We start from the raw sequence: 17,333 nt of genomic DNA, 5'->3' as shown, positions 1-17,333 counted from the left end.
AGTCAGTGGCTTTGTTTCTCATCTGTTCTTGAATGTGTTGCTTTTTGAGATCTTTGAGACGACTTGGCTTTCACTCAACTTTCTAAAAATGTGGTAAATCAGAGTTAATTCATGATTTAACAAGGGGGTGATGACTTTTTCACATAGTGCCAGGTATGTTTGGATGGCTTTTCCACTTCATAAATGAAATCCTCATTTTTAAAAAAGCTCAAATGCTCTCTAAGATAAACAAAGCATCCTCCTCCCACCCATAACAGAGTAATACAACATGTCCATGAGGAACAGCACACATTTAAACTGTAGACTTTATTTAAATAGAGCGAAGGACCACTGTGAAAGCTCTCCTGTTCTTTTCTTGATGTTATCCTGGACATTCACATGGACAGTTAAGTGGAGCTTAGAGTTTAGCTCGCTTCTCTTCCTTACTTTACTACTCAAAAGTCCCTGCTCTAATGATAAAGAAGCCTGGGATATTTGTGCATGATAGTTTGTCCTTTATCTTGCTTCAGCAGGTTTACCTCCTAGCATAAAGACGAAGAGTTTCTTTTACTTTCCAGGAACACTGGAGCCGTGACTTTTGAAGGCACCACTGCTGATCAGAATTCCAACAAACATGATTTAAAAACACCCTCATTACTGCCAGTCATTGATACTTCCTGCTTTTTTGACATTCAGCTGAGTGATTTATCTTTCCAGTAATTTCAAACAGATGTTTTTGCTGCTTTGCTTGGAGAGGTAGTGGTATCTCACTTCACTTCTGCCCCTCCTCTCTCATATTTCTTTTCCCTGATTGAACTGTAGGATAAAAAGGTCTCAGAAATGATTCAGTCTGTGTTAAAGTCAACGTTTTCTCCTCTTCTTATTGGTTCAGCTCTGAGCAGCAGCAGAGTTCTCAGCTGGAGTCTCAGCGCTCTTCCTCTCCATCCTCTTCTCTGCTGTTTGTCTGCCCCCTGCAGGTGAGGAGGGGCTCTGAGAATCCTGTTTAGAGTCTTTGGGTGAGAGCTGGGAGAGGAGGAGGTCCACACTCTGGACCAGAACAGAGTCCAGAACTGCCTTCTGCTCAGAGGAGAACCGCCCGAGGACGTGACGCTCCACGGAGCTTCTGTCTGCAGGCCGGCCGATCCCGACGCGGAGTCTGGGCATCACCTGCAGGAGAGACGACGTCATGTTCATTTAGTCTGATGGTTAAGGTCTGATTTCTAAAACACGGGTGTCAAACTCAAGGCCCGGGGGCCAAATCCGGCCCGTGGAACGATTATATGCCGCAAGATCATATCACATCTGTATTGTAACTGGCCCACCAGTATGAGGTCTGCAGATCTCCTCCAGTATAAAGATGTAAACTTCAACTTGATTATTTAAAATTTCCTTGTTAAACCATAAAAATCTGAAATCAAGAATGTGTGGAAAAAAAATTAATTGTGTTTTATTTCATATTTTGAATTTTGCATCTCAAGATCACAACTCAGACTTATGATTTTGACTTTTCATTTCATACTTTGACCTTTTCAACTCATAATTTGGACTTGAAATGACACATTTTTGTCTTTTAGATTCCCAATTCTAAATTTAAAATCATATTTTGACCTTTTCAACTCCTTACTTTGGCTTTTTAATGCTATATTTTGACTTTTAAAACATAATTTCCAATTTTGTCTCATATTTTGACATTTTTAATAACTAATTTTTACTTTTAATATCATATTTTAACCTTTTACTCTCCCAATTCTGCATTTAGGTCATATTTATAACTTTTTAAGTTATCATTTTGAATTCCTGCTCATATTTTGACATTTTCAACTCCTAATTTTTGGCTTTTTAATCCCATATTTTGAACTATCAGACTCACAATTTAAAATTTAAAGTCATATTTTGACTCTTAAACTCATGATTTCAAAACTGATCTCATATTTTCACCTTTCAAACTTATGATTTCAACTTTCTCCTCATATATTTCCTTTTTAAAAACATTGTTTTTCTATTTTTAATATGGTGTTCTGATCTTTTGAACTAATAAATTGGAATTTTTACCTCAGATTTGAGCCTTTACACTCATCATTTTGTACTCTCTTAATCCTGAGTCTGGCCCCTGCTGTGATTGAGTCTGACACCCCTAAAAGGTCCAGGCAGCTGTGGTGGGGCGGCAAAGATCTCAGGGGGGCGCAGGGCTCTGCCTGCTCTCACACTGTCAAAATTACATGTGAATTTATTCTTTTCAAACCACAATTAGAGACATAATGTATAAAGGTTTATAAGAGCCACCCTAAAACTGAAAAATGAATCTGATAATCTTTCAGAAAAAAATCAACTTTTTTTTAGATTGTAAATTCATGTGTTTACAAGAAACCAAACTTAGTTTTTCAGAACTTTGTAAAGTCCTACATTTATGAGTAAATCTTAAAATTACCAGGATTAAAGAGTTGTAGTTTTTGACATCATAAACCCAACAATTTCAAATTTTAAAGTCATAAATCTACAACATTATAAAGCTGTAAATTTAAGTGAAATCAGACTGGAAACAGTTGGATAGACCCAGTTTACAGAAACGTCTCTACTAAGTCCTGATGATGATGATAACATGATGATTCTGGTCTAAAATCCCAGATTTCTTTAATCAGTCCTGGTTAAAAGGATCTTATGATGAGGCTCAGAAACTGAGGGACTTGTGCAGAAGAACAGCTTCATCCGGACCAGTGATACTCATCATGTGGCTCTTTTGTGATTATTTGTGCTTCTTTTATGTCTTCATTTTAAATATTATTCCTCCAGAAATCCTTGAAAAGGAAAACTTTTTTGCCTCTTTTTACCATTTTTGCCACTTTTCAAATACATTTAAGCTGCTTTTTGTCTTTAAATACCACTTGTTTCATTTTTCCCAATTTTTGTCTTTTGTTTTTGCCATTTTTTGTCCCATTTTTGCCCTTTTCTCCATTTTTTTTGCCACTTTTCACCCACTTAAGCTGCCTTTTGCCATTAATTACTACTAGTTTCCAATTTTTTGCCCATTTTTGCCACTTCTTTTATCCACTTTTATCCCATTTTCACCACTTTTCGCCTATTTAAGCACCATTTTGCCATTAAATACCACTCATTTCCTATTTTTTCCCCATTTATGCCAGTCTTGACTGCTTTTTGCCCATTTTAGTCACTTTTAACTCTTTCTTTTTTTTTTTGCCTTGTTTATGCCACTTTTGGACCATTTTTTTCCACCTGTAACTCATTTTTTTGTAACTTCTCACCCATTTTTGCTACTTTTTGACTCTTTTTCCACTTTTTCTCCCCATTGTCGCCCCTCTTCAGCTATTTTTGCTGCTTTTTGACCATTTTTTGCACCTTAAGCTTATTTTATCGCTACTTTAGGCTGTTTTTGCCATGTTTGACTACTTAGATTTCGGCTCTTGCAAAGGTATTTTTCAACAATGTGAATCTTTGGTTGAGCAGGGTTGAGTAACACTGACCTGGACTCATTTTCTTCCATGCAATCAGCCATTTTCAACTTTATGATTTCAGAAATTCTAAGTTTTGGTTCACACACATTTAAGATTGCGAAAGTAAAAAAATAAACTGTTTTTAATCTCACAAATAAACAACTTTTTATAGTTGAGAATTTCTATTTTTTTTTTTTTGAAAATCAACAGAACTTCATATTTTCGTGCCCCTAATGTGCTGTGGTAATAATGCATTGTTTATACTTAGGTCTCTAGGCAAGAACCTTTTAAGTACGCCTGTTGTGTTGGGATTTTGTCTATAAAAAAAAATCCAAATGTAGGTTTAGTTTTTCCACGTGGGTCCTGGGAGGGTGTGGGGGTGTTTAGTTTCTGTTAGATATGAGTAAAGGGCCTAAGGGAAATAAAACACGGTTCCAAAACAGACAGATGGATTCTCTAAACTATAATTTCCTTTGGTTACCAGGTCTGAAGGTCAAAATAAAACATCAGGGGTAAGCAGATGTGCATTTCTCCACCCCTGTGTACTACAACCACAAACATCCTGCAATTTCTGCATCGCTGAATTTAACAAATCCTTTAAGTTCAATCAAATTAAAAAACAAAGAAATCAAACCATGTCTGAAAAATGCAAATAGAAAAGTCTGTTAACAAATAAACACTTACATCAGTCTGCAGACAGTCGATACAGGAGCGGACTCCATTATGACCCCTGAAAACCAGAATTAAACAAGTAAATTTAAAATTATTACTGCCATTTTAAACAAAAGTAACTCAGTTTACCAGTTCAGAGTCAGTAAAGTTCATCTGTCAAGCTTTTATTTCCCATGAACCCCTGTTTTGGTAAAATGTTATCAAAGCTTTGTACAATGAACAAGCATCTTTTATTGTATTTATAACCTAAAGTTATTCTTTTTTTATTCTCTTTTTATTGAGATAAGTTTCATTATATGCATCATTCAAGCTTTCCCCAAACTCCCATTTTCATCTTTTTTTTAAACTATAACCAAAAATTTTTCCAAACAAAACAAAAATACAAGACACAAGTCAACAGCTGAAAACAAGATTTTACAACAACCCATCTTTAACTCACGAGTCCTGAAAATAAAATCTTAGTTCATATAAGGACTAACTGCAGTTCTAGACCCTTGTCCAGGCCTGGAGAATGACATTGTACATTGTAAGTGCAGTAAAAAAAAATAAAAACGAAATAATAGCAATAATAATACAAAGGATCAAAAATACACAAACACAGCGTAATAATTCTTATAGTTATTCTTTGGCTGCTGATTCATACTAGACATTCTGGGTTTAAAGTATTTCTACAGAAACACGTCACTAAAGCTTTCTAAAAGAATTTATCTTCTATTTCTCCACCTCCAACCTGCAGTCTGGTAAAGACTCAACTCAACAAAGATGACTGAAGGATAATCCACTTAGGGCTGCAGTAATCGAGTACTCTGTTGATTCTTCTGGCGATTAATCGAGTACTCTAATAAGAAATATTGCATTTTTTAATCAGTCACTTTTGCTTTTTTAAGAGAAGTAGTACTAGACAAATCAGAAAAGAAGCTTGGTCCCTTAAATGAACTACTTCTATATCAAAAATTAGTATTAACAGATTCTCTAAAGAAAATATATTCTACAAAGTACAATGAAGCTCTGATGGCAGTTTACATTTCTTAAAGTTACAAAGACAGGAGGTTAAATAATAACATTACATTATGCCATATTTGGGGTTTTAGGGATCCTTTACCAGGAAACGTTTGGTGCTCAAACTTTATTTCTTCTATTTTCTTCTTTTTTTAAGTTTATTTTCATTTTCCAGTTTGTCATTAAAGTAAAGGGACACGATCATTTTAACATCCTCTAGTTTATGCATGAATGTAATATTTCTCATTCTAGCAAGAATAAAGCTCCATCATTCACACAGCGGTCTGATGATGTCTGAACCTTTAGATTACAGGAATGTGGTCGATTTTTCAAAGGGTGTTCACTTTTAATTTTGAGCACATTTTTGTTTGAGTTCATCCACCATAAAAATCTGACCTTTAAGACCATCAACTGACATGGAGAACACATTTAAAGGGATAAAGCTGCTTCTGTGACCTGCTGAATCCTGACTGTGTGATGATGAACTTTAACCTTTTGAGTCTCAGTCACTGTCTGTGGCAACAGCGTGTTTCTATTTAATTGGTGTCAATTCATTATCAATATAAGTCTTATCAAATTATTTGGGATGCTGAAACTTGTTGAAAAATATGCTGCAATCAAGACGTCAGTGCGCTGAATTTTAGATAATTTATAATTAAATGTATAACATGTGCATGCAGAAGAGAGAGAGAGAGAGAGAAAGGGAAAGCACCAAAATAGGACTTGGATCGTGATGCCTGACAGTTTTCTGTGAAACCGTCGGGTCAATCAGAGAAGTTTGTGAAATTCCCTGAAGTCTACAGACACAAACTGAGTGCTGTCTCACACCAGCGAGTCATGCAGGCAGCGCGTAAACTTGGAGATCTGCGTAGGTTCACTGGTGCAGACATAGTGCCATATCTGCCAGGAAAAAGAGGTGTCAGCACTCAGAAAATGTCCTTTTACGTAGTTTTATTCAAGGCACAACGTGGCACAACGGACGCGTTTCGACTCAGTCTTCTTCAGCATTGTCAACTACAAAACTACCTAAAAGGACATTTTTTGAGTGCTGACACCTCTTCTTCCTGTAAATCTTTTTTGTTGTGCACCGTGAGAAGTTTAATGTTTGGAGGGTGCTCCTTTTTCACTTTCTCTGTCGTGCCATATTTGCCATGAAGCCAGTGGATGTGTAAAAATGCAGGACGAGTGCCTGTAAACATCTCTGCAACAACTTCTCTTCCCTCGTGATTTTCACGTCTCAAATCATGCATGTTACGTTATAGTAACAGCAAAAAAAAAAAGTGCATTGTGCCACACAAATAGTCTGTGTGAAACACAGCACGCCGTGTGTTGTGCAACACACGGCGTGCTGTCCAAGAGTCCAGCATGGACATATATGGACACAGGACTGATTTAAAGCGAAGCTTCAAGGCAGAGAGTTTGCTCCAAGGAATTTTTTTTAATTGAATCACTCGGATAATTCAAGGAATTGTTTCAGCCCGAAATCCACTAGACCGACCTGGCACTTCCTCCGTGTTTGAGGGCGATTTTCCCCAAAGGTTTGTCGAGGTCGTCGTGGACCAGCAGGATGTCTTCAGGGCTGATTCCATATTTACGAGCTAAAGGAGGAAAAAAGTACAAGTTCAACAATCTTAACATTCATAAATCCCCATTAAGAATTATAAACAATAAACTGACAGTTTTGAAAATGTAGTTTAAAGAAACTACAGCTGATGCTGATTAAATGTCCCTCATTTAAGAGACAGCTTATTTGAAGAATTTCTGCCTGAGGAGTCATCGCTAAGAGAGCATATTTGGTGAAAAAGCACACATGCTAAAGAGGAGAAGACATGAAACTTAATTTCAAACTTAGAGTTTTCTCCTGACATAAAAACACAAATGAAAATGAACTAAAGAAACAAACACTGACACATTCAATCAGATTTACTCACAGACATGCTGACCTCACCTGCTTTAGCCACACACACGCCGTTGATGTTCATGAGCAGCCTGGGACGGAGCAGCACCACAGAAGTCTGCTGCACCTCCGACACGATGACCTCACCGGACACGTGCTTGTCGCCGCGCCAACAGTCAGCCACGCCAAGCCGGGTGGCGAGGGCGCCAAGCACCGCCATGCCCACGCTGTGTCTGGTACTCTCCATCCCCGGGTTACCCAGCCCCACCACCTGTAACACAGACATGCTGGTGTATTAATGCACGTCTGAGGACATGGAGGAGCCACCAGGATGTTCTTCTTTACAAGGGTTACATTTATTTAGACTCACACACTGGTATCAGGATTTTCTTTATCCTGCTGTGATGACGTTTAAAGAATTATTTATCCAATCTTTCCCCAGTAAAAGTATTTAACCACGAACAGCTGTTGTTTCTCTTTTTAATCGGCCTTTAAGCTTCCCTTAATGTCGGGAAACCCTATGTAAAAACTGAAATCAATCGTATACCTAATAAAAAAGTGCCACAGACTACAGCTTCACTGTTGGATTAAATTTATAAAAACACCAAATAATTAGAGCTGTTGTTCTGTAAAAGTCACAGGAAGTTTGACGTCAGCTGAGGACTGAACACACAGAATCTTCTACTGCCTCGTACTGATGGTACTGAGACACTGGAAGCATCTCTGTTAGCAGAAATACTGATGAATGCATGCACTATTTACACTGTAGCTCTGTATAGTTCCACACACTGACAGAGCTTTTATCTGTTTTTACCAGAACAGGACACATAGAAAGGCCGAGACAAAGGTGGACACAGTAAACATCAGCAGTGTTTACGTGGATTCTGTGCCTCTCCACTCCTCCTCCAGACTCTGGGACCTAGAAGAGTGGAGAGGCACAGAATCCACGTTGCTTGAAGTCCAGTGTGAAGTTTCCACAGTCAGTGATGATCTGGGCTGCCATGACATCTGCTGGTGTTGGTCTACTCTGTTTTCTGAAGTCCACAGTCAACGCAGCCATTTACCAGGACATTTTAGAGCACTTCATGCTTCCTTCTGCTGACAAGCTTTATGGAGATGCTGATTTCATTTTCCAGCAGGACTTGGCACCTGCCCACACTGCCAAAGGTACCAAAAGCTGCTTCAATGACCATGGAGTTACTGTGCTTGATTCTGACCTGAACCCCATAGAGAATCTATGGAAGATGAGAGACACCAGACCCAACAATGCAGATGACCCGAAGGCCGCTATCAAAGCAACCTGGGCTTCATTACACCTGAGCAGTGCCACAGGCTGATCGCCTCCATGCCACGCCGCATTGATGCAGTAATTCATGCAAAAGGAGGCCTAACCAAGTATTGAAGCATAGAAATGAACATACTTTACAGAAGCCTGACATTTCTGTGTAAAACATCCTTTTTTAAATTGATCTTATGTAATATTCTAATTTTCTGAGACACTGAATTCTGGGTTTTCTTTTCTGTAAGCCATAATCATCAACATTTAAGAAATAAAGACTTGAAAAATTCCACTCTGTGTGTAACAGGTCTATATAATATATATGGGTTTCACTTTCAGAAAAGAGTGACAAAAAATACTGAACTTTTTCATGATATTCTAATTTTTTGAGATGTACCTGTACAGTAAATAAATAAATCGTTTTTTTTTAAGTATGCTGGAGGAGGATGTCGTGGATGACAAAATCCATAAAAGTTTTGTTGATTGAAGCTATAAAAAAATTATAACATGTATTTTTAATCATGTAATATCTCTCAGGACTTTATATGGATCCTTACTCAGGAACTGACCCCCATTTCAGACTAACTAAATAACCCTGAGGTAGAAGTTAAAGGTTAAATAACAGTCTAGTAGATATACTGTAGATGGTAAAGTGTTAAATAATGTTTCAGTAGAATATTACAGATGGTAAAGGGTTAAATAACAGTGTAGTAGACACAGTGTAGGTGGTAAAAGGTTAAATAAAAGTGTAGTAAATGTATTATTAAAGGTTAAATAAAAGTGTAGTAAATGTATTATTAAAGCTTAAATAAAAGTGTAGTAAATGTATTATTAAAGGTTGATTTAAACTGTAGTAAATGTATTATTAAAGCTTAAATAAAACTGTAGTAAATGTATTATTAAAGGTTGATTTAAACTGTAGTAAATGTATTATTAAAGCTTAAATTAAACTGTAGTAAATGTATTATTAAAGGTTGATTTAAACTGTAGTAAATGTATTATTAAAGCTTAAATAAAACTGTAGTAAATGTATTATTAAAGGTTGATTTAAACTGTAGTAAATGTATTATTAAAGCTTAAATAAAACTGTAGTAAATGTATTATTAAAGGTTGATTTAAAGTGTAGTAAATGTATTATTAAAGCTTAAATTAAACTGTAGTAAATGTATTATTAAAGCTTAAATAAAAGTGTAGTAAATGTATTATTAAAGCTTAAATAAAAGTGTAGTAAATGTATTATTAAAGCTTGAATTAAACTGTAGTAAATGTATTATTAAAGCTTAAATAAAACTGTAGTAAATGTATTATTAAAGGTTAAATAAAAGTGTAGTAAATGTATTATTAAAGCTTAAATTAAACTGTAGTAAATGTATTATTAAAGGTTAAATAAAAGTGTAGTAAATGTATTATTAAAGCTTAAATAAAAGTGTAGTAAATGTATTATTAAAGCTTAAATAAAAGTGTAGTAAATGTATTATTAAAGCTTAAATAAAAGTGTAGTAAATGTATTATTAAAGCTTAAATAAAAGTGTAGTAAATGTATTATTAAAGGTTAAATAAAAGTGTAGTAAATGTATTATTAAAGCTTAAATAAAAGTGTAGTAAATGTATTATTAAAGGTTAAATAAAAGTGTAGTAAATGTATTATTAAAGCTTAAATAAAAGTGTAGTAAATGTATTATTAAAGCTTAAATAAAAGTGTAGTAAATGTATTATTAAAGCTTAAATAAAAGTGTAGTAAATGTATTATTAAAGCTTAAATTAAACTGTAGTAAATGTATTATTAAAGGTTAAATAAAAGTGTAGTAAATGTATTATTAAAGCTTAAATAAAAGTGTAGTAAATGTATTATTAAAGCTTAAATAAAAGTGTAGTAAATGTATTATTAAAGCTTGAATTAAACTGTAGTAAATGTATTATTAAAGGTTAAATAAAAGTGTAGTAAATGTATTATTAAAGGTTAAATAAAAGTGTAGTAAATGTATTATTAAAGCTTGAATTAAACTGTAGTAAATGTATTATTAAAGGTTAAATAAAAGTGTAGTAAATGTATTATTAAAGGTTAAATAAAAGTGTAGTAAATGTATTATTAAAGCTTAAATAAAACTGTAGTAAATGTATTATTAAAGGTTGATTTAAACTGTAGTAAATGTATTATTAAAGCTTAAATAAAACTGTAGTAAATGTATTATTAAAGGTTGATTTAAACTGTAGTAAATGTATTATTAAAGGTTGATTTAAACTGTAGTAAATGTATTATTAAAGCTTAAATAAAACTGTAGTAAATGTATTATTAAAGCTTAAATAAAAGTGTAGTAAATGTATTATTAAAGCTTAAATAAAAGTGTAGTAAATGTATTATTAAAGCTTAAATAAAAGTGTAGTAAATGTATTATTAAAGCTTAAATAAAAGTGTAGTAAATGTATTATTAAAGCTTAAATAAAAGTGTAGTAAATGTATTATTAAAGCTTAAATAAAACTGTAGTAAATGTATTATTAAAGCTTAAATAAAAGTGTAGTAAATGTATTATTAAAGCTTAAATAAAAGTGTAGTAAATGTATTATTAAAGCTTAAATAAAAGTGTAGTAAATGTATTATTAAAGCTTAAATAAAAGTGTAGTAAATGTATTATTAAAGCTTAAATAAAACTGTAGTAAATGTATTATTAAAGCTTAAATAAAACTGTAGTAAATGTATTATTAAAGCTTAAATAAAACTGTAGTAAATGTATTATTAAAGCTTAAATAAAACTGTAGTAAATGTATTATTAAAGCTTAAATAAAACTGTAGTAAATGTATTATTAAAGCTTAAATAAAACTGTAGTAAATGTATTATTAAAGCTTAAATAAAACTGTAGTAAATGTATTATTAAAGCTTAAATAAAAGTGTAGTAAATGTATTATTAAAGCTTAAATAAAACTGTAGTAAATGTATTATTAAAGGTTGATTTAAACTGTAGTAAATGTATTATTAAAGCTTAAATTAAACTGTAGTAAATGTATTATTAAAGCTTAAATAAAAGTGTAGTAAATGTATTATTAAAGCTTAAATAAAACTGTAGTAAATGTATTATTAAAGCTTAAATAAAACTGTAGTAAATGTATTATTAAAGCTTAAATAAAACTGTAGTAAATGTATTATTAAAGGTTGATTTAAACTGTAGTAAATGTATTATTAAAGCTTAAATAAAACTGTAGTAAATGTATTATTAAAGCTTAAATAAAACTGTAGTAAATGTATTATTAAAGCTTAAATAAAACTGTAGTAAATGTATTATTAAAGGTTGATTTAAACTGTAGTAAATGTATTATTAAAGCTTAAATTAAACTGTAGTAAATGTATTATTAAAGCTTAAATAAAAGTGTAGTAAATGTATTATTAAAGCTTAAATAAAAGTGTAGTAAATGTATTATTAAAGCTTAAATAAAAGTGTAGTAAATGTATTATTAAAGCTTAAATAAAAGTGTAGTAAATGTATTATTAAAGCTTAAATAAAAGTGTAGTAAATGTATTATTAAAGCTTAAATAAAACTGTAGTAAATGTATTATTAAAGCTTAAATAAAAGTGTAGTAAATGTATTATTAAAGCTTAAATAAAAGTGTAGTAAATGTATTATTAAAGCTTAAATAAAAGTGTAGTAAATGTATTATTAAAGCTTAAATAAAAGTGTAGTAAATGTATTATTAAAGCTTAAATTAAACTGTAGTAAATGTATTATTAAAGCTTAAGGACTCACCAGTCTCCGTCGGCCCTCCGTGTGTATTCCTGCTTCAATCCCCATCGCTGGTGTGAACGGCTCCGTCAGCATAATCCGGGTTATGATTCGGGTTAAAAGTGTTCTCATGGTGGTAAAGTTCAGCAGAAAAACCGACAAATATCGACAGAACTTACTGAACACGTGGATTGTTATCAGTCGGCCCATAAAGAGCCTGAGCTCTTGTTTTTCTGATGATTTTTGGGTGACATGGAGGCTCTTAATGTGAAGTTTCACTGCCTTCTCTAGTGGGTTCCGTATGTTTGTACTAACATTTATGGTGTTTCTGGCATTACTGTTATATTTGTATTTATATAAGACAGGTCCCGGGACAATAACAGAACAAGAGTCCACTCTGAACTTTGTTAAATCTGACTGAAGGAAACCTTTACCTCACTGTTAGCATGCTAATGTTAGCATAGCTTACTCTACCTTCCGGCTAACTTAGAGCAGCAGCATTTCCCCGGAAGAAGAATTTAAGAGCAGAGCTGCCACCAAAGACTGAACCCGCACGTATATAATATTTAGATAATACTGGATGAATGAGGAATGAATGGTGTAGCTATGAAAGGTTCTCATGTGTTGGTAAAGGTTACAGGAGAGGCTCTCTCTGTCAGCAGCTAACGACTGTGAAAAAGACAACACTGCTAATGCTCTCCTGTTCTCTGGAGCCACAGCGCCATCTAGCTTGGCGACAGGGAATCACGTAATCACCCGTCAGGGCCAATGTATGTATGCATGTATGTAAGCATGTATGTATGCATGTATGTATGTATGCATGTATGTATGTATGCATGTATGCATGTATGCATGTATGTATGTATGCATGTATGCATGTATGTATGTATGTATGTATGCATGCATGCATGTATGTATGTATGCATGTATGTATGCATGCATGTATGTATGTATGCATGTATGAATGCATGCATGTATGTATGTATGCATGTATGTATGCATGTATGTATGCATGTATGTATGCATGTATGCATGCATGTATGTATGTATGTATGTATGTATGCATGTATGCATGCATGTATGTATGTATGTATGTATGTATGTATGCATGCATGTATGTATGTATGCATGTATGTATGCATGTATGCATGTATGTATGTATGCATGTATGCATGCATGTATGTATGCATGTATGTATGTATGCATGTATGCATGTATGCATGTATGTATGTATGCATGTATGCATGTATGTATGTATGTATGTATGCATGCATGTATGTATGTATGCATGTATGTATGCATGCATGTATGTATGTATGCATGTATGAATGCATGCATGTATGTATGTATGCATGTATGTATGCATGTATGCATGCATGTATGTATGCATGTATGCATGCATGTATGTATGTATGTATGTATGTATGCATGTATGCATGCATGTATGTATGTATGTATGTATGTATGTATGTATGCATGCATGTATGTATGTATGCATGTATGTATGCATGTATGCATGTATGTATGTATGCATGTATGCATGCATGTATGTATGCATGTATGTATGCATGTATGCATGTATGTATGTATGTATGCATGTATGTATGTATGTATGCATGTATGCATGTATGTATGTATGCATGTATGCATGCATGTATGTATGCATGTATGTATGCATGTATGCATGTATGTATGTATGTATGCATGCATGTATGTATGTATGCATGTATGCATGCATGTATGTATGCATGTATGTATGCATGTATGCATGTATGTATGTATACATGTATGTATGTATGCATGTATGTATGTATGCATGTATGCATGTATGTATGTATGCATGTATGTATGTATGCATGTATTTTATTGATCCTGTCAGGAAAGAAATGTTCTTAAAGCTTTGCAGAATGGACAGATGTTAACAGGGATTAAAATTAAAATAAAAGGAAACAAAACAAAATAACTGGAAAATAGTCATCTGCTATGTTCAGGCATATTTTTAATACTAGTCTAGTAGTTGTGTTGTTCATAAATATTGTTGTCCTTTTAAATAAACCTTTATTTATAGACTATTTTCAAAATGTAAATGAATTGTGCTGTCTATTTATGTGTTGTGTTTCATCAGTGAAGAAAATATTAAAGTAAAATAAAGTATTTCTTACCTACAAATGCAGAATAAATGATAGTTGTGTCAGCTCAAAAATCCCTTTACTGTCCCTGACATAGTGGTGACAATAATAATGATAATAACCCCTTAAAGCCTGTTGTATAATATTTGATACACGCTTTTATGAAACCTCTGTCTAATCAATATGATCATAAATGACAAAAAGAAATTAATGTATGATAATCCAGGTTTCAGAGGACTTTTAACCACTGATCTGTCTGTGAGCTTTTAGAGTGAGTTATTTTACATCACTGTGTCTGAAGGAAGACGCACACTGTCTCACTACAGCGGCTTAACTGTGGTGTACAACAGGCCTGAAATATCTCCATCAAAGACAAACAGAAAAAAGAAACAGCATTAGAGCTCTGGTGGTGTTTTATTTGAATGCATTCTTATGTGACTTCTGAGCTGTCAGTTCTTATCTTCAGTTTTCTTCTGGGGGGCAGGGATCAGCATCTTCCACCGGCTTACACCTCTCCACCACGGCGTTGATCTCCCCGACGTTCACGCCGTCGTAGGTTCCTGTGATGTACGTCCAGTGGGTCTCTCCGTTGTGGTTGGTTCTGCTCAGCCGGCCAGTGAAGGGGATGTCGGCCGTCATCTTCCTGCCCTCCATCCTCACGGTGCAGGAGTGGTTGGGTGGGACGAGGAGCTGCACGGTGACGGCATGACTCATAGTTTCCGTCATGGTGGTTCCCTCTGAGAAGGTCACCGTCTGCTCCTTGGTGAAGTCCACAGTCCCCGGGCCCAGGATGGGGACTTTGGCCTTCATGGTGGAGACAGAGCTGTTTCTGGTCTCTCTGCCGATGTCCCAGGTTTTTGACACTGAGCTGGTCTTCTCCAGAGACACCGTCTTCTCCACGCTTTTACACTCCAGGTTGGTGACCTTGGCGAGCTGCAGGGCCTCCGGAGGATAGTAGAAGAGCTCCATCTGGTCGATGCCGTACTCGACGTGGGAGATGTGCTGGCTGTAGCTCTCTGTGTTGACAGCCAGGACCTGGTAGTCTTTGTACCAGTACTCTTCACCCTCATAGGGGAGGAAGAAGGCCTCGTGCCGGGTCACGACCTTGCCGAGCCCATACTTGTTTTTACCCACGTAGATGTCTGAGTTGGGGCAGGTTTTGATGGCGTACTGAGGGACTGATCCGTAAGAATCCTCCACCCACTGCAGGAACTCAAAGTGGTCCACGTTGACGAGCACATCAAACTTTGATGACTTGTACTCGCTGTCGGCGTACGGGTACTGGCAGAACTTCCCTTTGCTGGTGGTGTAGAAGCCGGCCTCGCAGTTGACTTTGCACACGTAGTCGGTACGCTCGGTGTAGCCGTTGAAGATGGCGACGGCCCCGTTTGGGAGGGAGCCGTTCCATGGCACCCACTTGAGGTTGGTGTATTCCCCAAACATTGGGAAGGAGCGTGAGGTCGTCTCAGTTTCTGGGATGTCTCGAATTTTGGCAGATTTTGAGACTTCTCGGGATGGGACGATGTTTTCCAATGCAGGGTTAAGCCATGCTTCTGTAGGATAACAAGGAAAACATTTAAAGTTAGAACTAGGCTGTCAGAAGATTAATGTTTCTTTTTATCACAAGTAATGTGATTAATATTCAATGCCCTAGTTAGAAGCTTTAAAGACTGACTGGTATGCCACCCATATCCAACTACAGTTTGCAAACTATTCATAAAAATCTCATATTCATTTAGAAACTATTCAGACCCCTTCCACTTTTTCAATTTTGTTACAGCTAGATGAAAGACTCCTCTGAGTAAAACACACGAAAGCCTGCTTAGAGTTTGCAAAGTCATTGTTACATCAGGAGGAAACCAGGCTGCACTCATCTATCATCCCAGCACTGAAGCATGGGGGGGGCAGCATCATGCTGTGGGCGTGTTTCACAGCTGCAGGGACTGGGAGACTGGTCAGTGTTGAGGGAAAGCTCCTAAATGAAAACCTGTTCAGGACTCTGCTCAGGACCTCAGACTGGGCTGAAGGTTCACTCCAGCATGACAATGGCCCTAAGACCACAGCCAGGACTACACAGGAGAGGATTAAGGACGACTCTGAGTGTCCTAGAGGGGCCCATGCCGGAGCCCTGAGCTGAACCCTATCCAACATTTCTGGAGAGACCTGAAAATGTCTCCACCAACGGTCCCCATCCATCCTGATTGAGCTGGAGAGGATTTAAAAAGAAGAATGGCAGAAAATTTCCCTCATCCAAAAAGACTGAAGGCTGTACTGCAAAAGGGGCTTCAACTAAGAACCGAGTAATACTAATATCACTGTGATATTTCAGTGTTTGATTTTTAATAAGTTTGCAAAAATGCTAAACTTCAGTTTTCTCTGCCATGATGGGGTGCTGAGTGTAGGTTAATGAGAATAAAAGTGAATTTAAATGACTGTAGTATCAGGATGAAAGTCAAAACTGAAACGAGTGAAGGGGCTCTGAATACTCCGATGCCACATATTTGAAGCTGAACTCTAATTGAGGGTCCAAATTAAAGAAACAGTTGCATTATGATGTGACTTACTGTGTTGTTCTTGCCCATCCTGCATCATGTAAAGCAGAGGGTCAGACTGCAGCGCCGGGCTGCAGAGCTGCAGCACCACCAAGACGACAGCAACACACCACCTCATCTGTCCAAACAGACACATCAGCATGAGAGGGAGCTAACGCTGGAGCAACACAGCAAAGACTGATCAGAACAGTGTTAATTTCATCCACTAAAACTGTGACTAAAACTATTCATCGACAGCCTTTCTTTCCATGACAAAAACTAGAATAAGACTAGCAAAAATAGATCTGTGATGACCAAAACTGAAAAAAACTAAGTTTAGTTTTTTGTCAAGATGACCAAAACTAGACTAAAATATAATTTAGTTTTCATCTGACATTCGAAATCTGTGATATTTGTCAAAAAAAAAAACAAAAAAACAATGCATCTGTATCTATTCTGCCTCTCAGCTGTAGAAAGCAGGGACCCCAGGTTTGGCAGAGTGCAGAGAACACACTGCAATGATTTGGTACCAGATTTAGGCAAGAAAATAAATGCTTTTTTTGAGTTTCGTTGACTAAAACTAGACTAAAATGTTTTTGAGTTTTTGTCGACTAAAACTAGACTAAAATGTTTTTGAGTTTCGTCGACTAAAACTAGACTAAAACTAAAAAGGATAGAAATG

At 35.5% G+C, this 17,333-nt stretch overlaps 2 protein-coding genes across 2 annotated transcripts; both read right to left on the bottom strand.

Annotated features, from left to right (window-relative positions):
* Window positions 1-297: 297 nt before the first annotated feature.
* Window positions 298-12,650, bottom strand: ptrh1 (peptidyl-tRNA hydrolase 1 homolog). Its single transcript, XM_041786563.1, has 5 exons — window positions 12,016-12,650; window positions 7,048-7,267; window positions 6,598-6,697; window positions 4,113-4,158; window positions 298-1,146 (listed from the first exon to the last, which is right to left on the bottom strand). Exons 1-5 carry the CDS (start codon window positions 12,199-12,201, stop codon window positions 868-870), a joined length of 831 nt encoding a protein of 276 aa, XP_041642497.1. The 5' UTR covers window positions 12,202-12,650; the 3' UTR covers window positions 298-867.
* Window positions 12,651-14,582: 1,932 nt separating this feature from the next.
* LOC121509273 (natterin-3-like) lies at window positions 14,583-16,790 on the bottom strand. Its single transcript, XM_041786513.1, has 2 exons — window positions 16,685-16,790; window positions 14,583-15,673 (listed from the first exon to the last, which is right to left on the bottom strand). The coding sequence occupies exons 1-2, from the start codon at window positions 16,788-16,790 to the stop codon at window positions 14,583-14,585; spliced, it is 1,197 nt and encodes a 398-aa protein (XP_041642447.1).
* Window positions 16,791-17,333: the final 543 nt, after the last annotated feature.

This window comes from Cheilinus undulatus, linkage group 5 (genome assembly GCF_018320785.1).
Source record: "Cheilinus undulatus linkage group 5, ASM1832078v1, whole genome shotgun sequence".
NCBI lineage: Eukaryota > Metazoa > Chordata > Actinopteri > Labriformes > Labridae > Cheilinus > Cheilinus undulatus.
This window is presented reverse-complemented; position numbering and strand designations above follow the sequence as displayed.

Coding starts and splice junctions, on each gene's coding strand:
- ptrh1 (XM_041786563.1), bottom strand. CDS start 12,201: ATGGGCCGACTGATAACAATCCACGTGTTCAGTAAGTTCTGTCGATAT. Junction 6,698..7,047: donor CGTGTGTGTGGCTAAAGCAG/GTGAGGTCAGCA, acceptor TTCCTCCTTTAG/CTCGTAAATATGGAATCAGC. Junction 1,147..4,112: donor TCGACTGTCTGCAGACTGAT/GTAAGTGTTTAT, acceptor TCTCTCCTGCAG/GTGATGCCCAGACTCCGCGT.
- LOC121509273 (XM_041786513.1), bottom strand. CDS start 16,790: ATGAGGTGGTGTGTTGCTGTCGTCTTGGTGGTGCTGCAGCTCTGCAGC. Junction 15,674..16,684: donor GGATGGGCAAGAACAACACA/GTAAGTCACATC, acceptor GTTATCCTACAG/AAGCATGGCTTAACCCTGCA.